This window comes from Alternaria ventricosa, assembly GCF_023758065.1.
Source record: "Alternaria ventricosa strain BMP 2768 chromosome Unknown scaffold_39, whole genome shotgun sequence".
Classification (NCBI taxonomy): Eukaryota; Fungi; Ascomycota; class Dothideomycetes; order Pleosporales; family Pleosporaceae; genus Alternaria; species Alternaria ventricosa.
Window position 1 is genome coordinate 154,088 of NW_026055719.1, and position 9,674 is coordinate 163,761.

The 9,674-nt window shown below is 53.5% G+C and overlaps 1 protein-coding gene across 1 annotated transcript; it reads right to left on the bottom strand.

Annotated features, from left to right (window-relative positions):
• Positions 1 to 1,807: 1,807 nt before the first annotated feature.
• J4E93_010999 (uncharacterized protein) lies at positions 1,808 to 3,629 on the bottom strand (the record flags this gene model as incomplete). The annotated part of the gene is made up of 4 exons (XM_049348874.1): positions 1,808 to 2,828; positions 2,881 to 3,108; positions 3,164 to 3,469; positions 3,520 to 3,629. 4 exons carry the CDS (start codon positions 3,627 to 3,629, stop codon positions 1,808 to 1,810), a joined length of 1,665 nt encoding a protein of 554 aa, XP_049194009.1.
• Between the last annotated feature and the right edge of the window lie 6,045 nt (positions 3,630 to 9,674).

Genomic DNA, 9,674 nt, shown 5'->3' on the forward strand with positions numbered 1-9,674 from the left:
TTCGGGCAGACCATGGATATGCCTTGTAAGAGCTCAAGTACCGAGATGCCGAGGAGATGGTTCTCGCAGTCCCAATCCAAGTACAACCCTGGAAGACCCTGGCGTGAGCACTATTAGCTAAGACGTAACAAAGTGCTGGAATTGTCGGTGAACCGCTTTGGGGTCGCAAAGCCGAAGGCAGCCTTCTTATTGACAAGCAAGTGTTGCGACGACGGCAAGAGTGTGATGGGCTGGCGATGGAAATGGGGAAGGCAGCGAGAAAGTGGAATAATTGCGAGGAAAGTCATAGGAACTTCGCTTGCACCTTCCACTTTGCATGCTGTGGCTGACATGGATGCCGCTCCCGTTGTTGTCGTTATGGTTATGCATTGGAATCCTCCAAACGCCTGACGCCGTACGCAAAAAACGACCAATCGACATCGTGATGCGCAAGTCCCTTCGAACACACCATATCAGCCCTATCTCCTAAACGTTGACCGGTCTCTGCACCAACCAACAAGTAGCCTGCCAAGCCGGAGCATTCTGTGGCGGTGCAGCCATCACAGACATTTTCGCATTCCCACACAAAACAGGGTTGGTGTGCGTGGCTGGTGAAGAGAACGGTGTGACGATTCGTACGCGTTAGCCAGGCTAGGCGAGTGAGCAAATCCTATCCCGCTACCCGCGAAAAGCGAAATCCAGCGCACTGGTATGACATCAAGCTCGAGCCTACTGTATGCTGTAGGTCATACCTTAGCGCGGCCGTTGTCTTTTGATCCTTAACTATCCTTTCTTTCGTCAGGGTTTTCCCATCCGGGAAAACCTGGGAATTACGTCTTGGACGGCATTGGAAGAGAACTACTTGCGCTGAATCGAGACTGCATTTGTCGGCAACATGCTTGTACGTAAACCCGCAGTGCTGGGTTGATAATTGATAATTGGAAGCGATGGTGGGGGATTCGGTCTTGATTGGCGGCAGATGGCTAAAATTGGTAGCTGACCTGTCCATCTTTCACGCGAGCATGCAGGGCAGACCCTGGCCATCACATGGAGAAACTAGGACTAGGGCTGAGAAACTAGGACAGTGTTGGACAACCTTAATTCTTCTGTGCATTGCTATCTAGCTGGTGCCTAAGTATCCTTGCTCTTCTCTGTACTCGGGGAAGTGCGGACGACGCTCAATGAGGAAGACGTTTTCCCTCAGAGTGGTTCTTCGTTCGCTGCGCTATGCAAGCTTTCCGTTATGTCGTTATGTGGCGTACTGTGAGAGCCCCGTCAGGCTTCCTCCACGCCGGGCATCAGTCCCGCAGCTCGATGCGCCTTTTCCTACAATGTAGCGAACTCCGGTCCAACTGCGGCTGACATAACAGGGGACGATGCGCGCGTTGCATGTTGGTGCGAAACATGTCCACTTGTTGTTCCGTCCACCTTGCGTCTCTCCGGATATTGCGCCGAAGCGCCGCAGCAGCCAAACCGCGAACGGCTTACGGCGGAAGCCACAGCACCGTGCCAGTGGTGGCATGTCATAGGTCCGACTCGGGTGTCATGATTGACAGAGATCAATCGATCGGAAATTGTTCGTCTCGCACACCTGTGGATACAGCGAGGACGGGCCGGGCGGATGTCAGGTTTCGTTGCGTGCGCATGGTTCCTCGAATTTCCGCCGACATGGTGCTCTCAGGCGTGGTTGTACTGGCTGGGAAGGTACCCCGCAGTGGACGCCTGGCCTTTGTCGTCTACATCGTCCAGCGCGGGAGTATGTGATTGAGAAGCGACAATCTGCATCGGAGTAGTCATTTGGTTCCTGGGGGATCGTTCAGCGCGTCGTTCACGTCCAGATAGGTGTAGCCACGAACCCGCTGGGATAACCAGATTGCATTCCGAATGCGAATGCATGCTCTTGTGGGGCCGAGTATGGCGGCAGCAGCGCGGCAGGCGACCCCAGCGGAGACGCATAGCTGCTCGACGATGCGTAGCTGCTAGCTGTGCCATACGTGTCGACGGTGCCAGATCGCGGGACTTCGAGGTACGGTGACGTCGGTGCAGAAGCCATGCCATGGGGAAGGAACGTGAGCGGTGATGGCGCAAAGGCGGGAGACAGGCTCTGGCCGTAGCTGTATTGTGCAATGTGGTTTTCCAGGTCCAGGTTGATGCTCTCCAGTGCGTAGGCCGACTGCTGCTGCATCGGCGAAATAGATGTCATCTGTTGTCTAGACCATTCTCGCCGGGTCTTATAAGACGAGACCATGTCGATAGGAAATTGCACCAGATAGGACATGGTCTGCATGCGCGCATCGTATCGAGGGTCTTGGAAACTCTGGACCAGCTGGTTTATTTCCTCCAATGGGCGCAGGGAAAGGTCCGCGACAAAGACAGAAGCAACATCCGGGAACATTGGCTCCAAGGCTAGCGCAGTAGCGTAGAAATGAGCCAGAACAACCAGGACGTTGACGTCTCCACGCTTCGCAGCTAGAAGTGAAATGGGAACCCAGAACAGCCACTTCCGTAATGCGTAGAGTTGGTTAAACTGTTCCTCCGGGCTTTGCGGCTGGTTAGACGATCGCAGGCGGTCGAGGTAGCCCTTGAGTTGGTCCACCCATTTCGATTCCTGTTCGTTGCGAGTGAGGTAGGGCTGTAGTCGTTGGAGGGAGGCGTGGATGTCGACCAGGGCGTTCATGTGCTCTCTTCGTGCTTCTGGCGATATCGGGGTACTGATCGGGTTCATAAAGTGTCGGTTTGGCATAGGCGTGTGCTCTGCGATGTAGTCGGCGAACAGAGACTCATGTCTCCAGGGTTGCATGGATTGAATCACAGTCTTTGTGCCTGTAACTAGAGAAGCCCAACCTCGCCTAAATGACTGCGTCAGTTTTGATTACCCCAATATATTCGGGTAGTCCTTACCAGTCTGTCGCCTGCCATGCGAGCAGAAGAGACGCCGCAAGTACAGCATCCGAGTTGTGCTTAGTAAAGTTGGTGATGCCGTCGTGCAAGCCCTTGAGAGCAAGACTTGCGTGATGGAATGCGAGGTTTCGGGTTTCGGTTGATTGAGAGATCCAGGCCAAGTGCGAGGCAGAGAAGGCGAGGATGCTGTGCATAACGAATGGATGGGTTGCGGCTATGCTCAAGAATCTAGAAACGTTAGTGTTGCTTTTGGGCGTAGTCGCTTGGGGTGGTAGGTGCGTACTTGGGCATCATGTCGGTCCAGAGGGTCGATTTCGAAGTCCTATTTCTGAACATCTCATTCGAGATAGAGGCAAGATGGTGCACCAGACGGAGGTCAACCGTCGTCAAGGCGCGCCATTGCGGCTGTGGGTATACTCGGAGCTCGGGGAAAGGGAACTCTCCCGTCTGTCTCCAGAGTTCGATGGTGGCCTCGATCTCGGGCGTCCAGAGCAGATTGGGCTGCTGAGGAGACTGGGGAGACTCTGGCATCATGGCAGTTGGACTGTCCATGTAGTCGCAGCGAACCTGGTGCTTGGTGCAGTTGCGGCTGGTAGATGTTAGTACACGAGTCGTGGACAAAGAGATGTTGGTGCTTACCATTGCGGGAATGTTTCATCGCAGCGAATATGCCGCCTCTTGCACGTCTTGCAGCCCTTTCGGGACTTGGTATGGCTGCGCCTTGAAGGGCCTCCACCGGGACCAGCCATTTTTCAAGAGGAAGATGAAGTAGTTTAGCGAGAGTGGGAAGTGGACCGTACGGCGTGGTCGTGGTAGCACGTCAGGGCACAGGATCAGTCGCAGGCAGTGTTCTCTTGTTGTGTGGTATGCGAGATGGACGGGAAGGTGGGATAGACGAGGGGCTGTGTATATGCGGGCGGTAGATCTGGCGAGCGGTTGATAAAGCGAGGGTAATGGGGTCGAAACCGGTGACTAAATTGGACAGGGTGGTGATTTGGAGGCTGTTCGTGGGCGTTCTGGTGATATATAGTGCAGAGTGCAGATGGGATGAGCTTAGATAGCTCTAGGGCTGGAGAGATATTGACGCAAGGCCAGCAATACCTCCGGCGGACAGGCTAAGAGGGTACGACAGGACGACGTGACAGCGGAAGTGGTCAAGCTCGTCTGCAACCTACCCCCTGCACAATGACCATGCAGGATGGGGACAAGGCTATGGACTAGAGGCTCGCCAGGCTGAAGAAGGGACTTGGGTGGTATGCGGGCAAAAGCGCAGGGTGACTTGTGCTCGGTCCCAAAGACGACAAACGTCGAGAAACGGGGCCAGGTAGGGTTAGCCTGAGGTAGCGTCCACACAAATAGCAGTGACGCCACGAGCGGCGGAAGAGGGACTTGGGTGGCAGCCCGCGAGACGGGAGAGGCTAGCAGGGAGGGCAGAGAAGCTTGCGGGAGCTACAGACGATGGAGTGACTGATTGCCAGATGGCACCGGCTGGCTCCTGCTCGTATGACATAGCCCCGGTGTAACTCCCGTGGGGATTAAGGTTCCAGCGAGACGTGAACCCTCGCAGTCGGCAGGGCGCTTTCAGACATGCAGCACGGCGTCGCTCAAAGACTCAGGACGTGTTTGGATGAATGAAGCGGCCCCTGTCGGGCGAGGGTTGAGCCCAGGGCTAGGGTGCAGTGTGAAGGTGCTAGTTCGCCGACGGCCATATCGCAGAAAGCAGCCTTTGGTGGCCCTCTGGTCAAAGCCCCTGTCAATCCGCTTGGGACGGAGACGTTTGAGCGTGCAGGTGCATGAGCCGCTCCAGCTGGGGCTCGGGCTCAGAGCGCAAGAGGCGTGAAAAACGGCCATTCAGGTCCGACGACCGAGGAAACGCCAACAGCTGCGCGGGCCGTGCGTGGAGAACGATCGACCAGTAGCACCTGGATAGCTCGCTGGCCATGCTGTAACGGGTAGTTGGAAGCCGCCTGCGGAATAGTGGGTGAAGGAGGCCGCCATGCTTGCTCGCCGGGTCAGCTTCGGGGCGCGCGCGCTGCTAATTTTTCAGACAGCTCCAGAGCCCTGACTGAGGTGGCAGCGCCCACGCGTGACGGCGGACGGGCGACCACGGGCGACATGGATGCCCGAGATCTCATCAACGCGAAATGCGAAGCTGGACTCTGCCAGCGACGTCGGTCGAATCAGACTGACGTTGCTGATGCGATGCCACCAGCGATCGCTAAACACTGCGGAAGCCGGGGCCCTCAATATCTCGCGGTCAAAAATAGCCCTCCGTGCGTCACCTGTCACCAGACCTTAGCAAAAAGGGTCTACACTCTCATCGCGCTGATTTTCCATCGATACTACGCTGGCCCATCCTCACGCCGCTATCCTCATACCGCTCCTTCGCATCCAGTTGCGCCGAGCAGTGGCGGCGGATTTCGCTCTATTCCTGTCTCCGCTATCGACGGAAGGGCGCCGCGCGATGAATAAGCGTGACTTCCGCTCCCACTCGTGGGTGACTTCGCCTGTGACTTCGCCTAGGCAGTGGGCGACACCATCGCAATACCTAGGTACTGGGTAATTCAATGTCCCCGCGTCTGGCAATATCTCATGCAGCGGAGAATGCTTGCTGGCGGGGCCTATACAGTAACTGAGTAATTACGCGACCCTGCTGGTGGGCGCCTGACACAACAGCCTGCATCCACATATCGAGATATCGTCACAGCAGCTGCGATTTCGTCGCCGACATCCCATAGGGCTGTACCTATGACGTTGTCCATACGCGCGATACCGTCGCGACCGTCGCGTGGTGGAGCACAAGTAGCTGCCACGAGATACGAGTTCTAAACCAGGAACCAGTGGCATCGCGGCGGCACCCGTCGCCTACCTACCAGCTACCTCTTGCAACCACCGAGGCTAAAACTCTACTAGATGACATAGCGGAATGCGCCAAAGCAGGTTCATGCGACAACATGTGTATTCGCAGGCTAGTCTTCCTTCAGCCACCTCACTACGTCGAGCTGGTGTTTGGTTGTCATAGATCCGTGGTGGCTATTCTTAGGATTAAGGTCCTTTTACCCTGGGAGTTTGCAGCCGACCATGCATCTAGGGCTACCCATGCAGCCATGTTTTCTCTGGGGTTCTGCGACCAGGGTTACAAGACACCTCTCCACTCGCATCTTTCGTCCATCGTCGCATCGGTCTTTTCCGATGGCCTATTCGCCTTTTCAGCGTAGCCTCAGCATAGCTCCAGCGTACACTAAGCCAGCGCACTACTAACCGACTCAGCGATTCAGCAACCACAAAAAACATCCGAACGTTACTATACATACATTTTATGACGTCTGAAGAGGCTTCATGTCGCGACACCACACCGTCAGTCACACGACAACAAGACATCGCAGCCAAGCCGGTTACCAAATGCAAGTTTTGACACAAAATGTCGAGTTTTCAGCGCGCGCGCAATACACATTCCCCAGCCATCTGCAAGCCACACTTTGCACCTGCACGACCATGCAAAGCATCCCTCTCCACCCGTCGGCCCAGAGCTATAAAAAGCGTCACACCCTGAGCTACCATTGGCGCGGAAGCGATTTCTACCGGCAAGTGTGGCAGGCGACACAGAGAAATCACACAGACACTTCCTCTTCTCCGCCCTCACGGGCCATTGCGTGCACTGTGATGTGACCTGTCAATTCCTCCGAACGCTTTGGGGGGCTCGATCCACCAGCCGAACATGCACCACTACCAATTGCAAAATCAACGTTTTGATATTTACGCATAGCTACTGTGTATCGTCGATCTCACATCCCAGACACACACCACCACCCCATCATACTCACCCCTCCAATCCTCCATATTGCCAATATATCGTCCACTACAAACCCGCCTGCCTATGCAAGCCGACCCGCCTGAACCTTACCTAAACATACACATACACTACAACTATCATTCACCCCAATAAGCCTAAAGGCAATGCCAATCCCAATACTACACACCAGCCAACCATCTTCGTGACCTGATACATAACGCAATGGTCTCAGAAGAATAGTGTGAGCAACACCTCCGTAACCTGAAACATTCGGCCTCGGCCGTAATATCACTCATCTGGCAGGTAATCAGGCCGATAGCCTTGTTCGCTATTCCAAGGTTCTTTCAATAGATTATGTGACCCCACACGTGATCGACGACCAGTATGCTGAGTCAGTCACTTGCCCTTCGCTTTTCGCTTTTCGGCGAGTCGTGAATGCATGGTCGTTCAGCATGGACGTTTAGCATGGGAGGTACACACAGACTATGGATATGGGGTTTTGACGTGAATATTGGGTGGCCTGATACCGGTGTTGTGTTTCAGATCGCGGGCGATGTTACATACATGCTGGTGAAGGTGGGGGGAGAGGGGAGTTTCAGCTGGATATGTTTGTCGGCGGTACCGGGCGCTTGGGGTGGATATGTGGGTGTGTGGTTTGTTCGGCTTGTGCTGTGGATGGTGGATGGATGGGTGGTTTATGTCATTAGTTGTGTGGGAACTGGATTCTTCGAAGAGTGAGGCATGCCCCGGGTATGCGAAGATGGAAATGGTGTTATCGATTTCTTTACATCTGGCTGAAAGTTGTTCTTAGGTATTTTCCTCCCGTTTATCTTCACTTCCAAGTGCCTTTTGTAGACATGCTACTGTCAGTATGGCAGCCCGAGCGGCATGCCAGCCCATATGTTGTCATGTGCACTAGCCCCAAACACCAACTTCTCAAAGTGAAGCCTCAGAAACTTGAGAAGCCCAACGAAGTATGAACGGAAGTCATACACAAGATAAAGAAGCGCAGCAAACAAAGCGAACGCCTGGTCCACCTCCGTGATCTTAGAGGACATGTGTGGCATAAAGCCGCATCTCGGTCCCTCGACATACATGCATGAAAGTGAGCAGAAGTAGAGGCCGTAAAGCCCTGCGATGGTGAGTGCGTAGATTGATGCAACGGCCCACCAGGTTACAGTACCCAGGCTAGGTAGTTGCGGAGCGATAGCGTAACTGTACCCCAGACACCAAGAGGTGGTCAGTCCTATCATTCCCGTTGACCATACCAAAGGGCCTGACCATCCATTTCTGACACCTCTATTATTCAACACCATATCGATGATTTGTATGATTGAAGGAAGGATGAGGCCCGTTATTATGATCAAGTTGCGCCTTCGGCATGATGTGATTGCCTCCGTGGAAGTATATTCGTGTATTGACGACAGGCGGACAAACAGCTGTGTCCCCGAATGCAGCATACCAACATTTAAAGTCGCTAGTGCTGCCTGTAGTTGGTGCAATTGGTTCCAGAGTGATGTCTCTTGTTGATCGAGGACTACTGTAGTATAGGCGAGTTTAATTTCGGCTTTTTTAAGTTGAATCGTGAGATCTGTCGTGGTAGGAATTGTGTAATAGTCCCATAGTCCAGGGAACGATCCTGTCATATTACTGAGTTCGACTTCGGCTCCCAGTATTTGATGTGTGATATTCTTCGTTTCTGGAATTGTGTCCACTTCCCATACTCTATGATTGTCCGAATCCGATGGCCAGTGCCTCTGAAAGATCAATGTATCATTCCCGTTTGTAAAACTTATGAAGTGATCTCGATCTAACTTCTTCTTCTTGAAAGCCAGTTCATCAAACTTTCGTCCCAAGAACAGAAATCGGGAAGAATCCAGGGCTGCCCAATTCATGTATAGCGCGTACGCGATGACGTGGAAATTGTGCGTGTAGTCCTCGAGCAGGTTCGGCGCCCAAGATGCTACAAGGCTGATGCACCAAGCTGCCCATCCTCCTGGACCATAGAAACCGCTAACCTCAAAATTAGAAGGTCCGTATTCAGTTCCATTTCCGGAAAAGGCAATGCTGGTCATGGCGATGAAACATGCAGGCGCGTGCTATTGAGCAAAAGCCGGGAGATGACAACGATAACAGTAGAACGAGACGCAATTACGTGACGTCGCGTGAAGACTACACGGAGGATAACGGCAGTCAAAAAGAGAGATACAGTGGTATGTATTCAGCAAAAGTCGAGCGAGGATGGCGACAGATGTATGGATCGATGATGCTCGTGGCGCGCCTCACTGCCTCACTGTCAGCTCGACTGCGGAGGGGCTGAGCAACCCCGCCTCATGCATCTGGAAGGCAGCAACGACCAAGCCACTTCCTGCACGTGAAAGCGACATGGTTGCATCATTGGAGATATGTCAGTGGTGGAGCGTCTTGTAGCTACCTGGGTACCTTGACCGGTCGTCGTTTTCATGGAATACTTTTGGTACTGGAGGTATCTTTGCTACGCAATCAGCACAACGCCACCATCATCGCCTCGTTACTCCTCTTTACTCACAGAGCGAACTTCGACATATGTCGAATTACTGATCATCATGCCGCAGGATTGCAACATTGTTCTGAGAGAATTCTCGGTGTTGGACCGTAATCTCCACGACTTCACATTGTAGCCACACGAAGAAAGCGAGGCGGGCAAACGTGGCTGATCTCGAAAACTGGTTTGCTCTTTGCGTAGCCGCTTTCCGTTCGTGATCGCGGATTCGTAGACTTCGAGAGGGTTTGACATCTTGCGAAAGTTAAGGTGCGGTCTACAGGTGAGAAAGCCTGGAAGGCGATGGTCAAGACGACATACCTGCAAGAGGTAGGAACTATCGAGAAGCTCTTCATGGATGATACACGTGACTTCTCTGCTCTGTCCACATTATCTTCTTTCCGTTCTCCCTCGCATGAATCATTAAGCAGAAATCCAAATCTTGAGTGGTAACACTCGTAGCTCTTCGAGCTACTAACC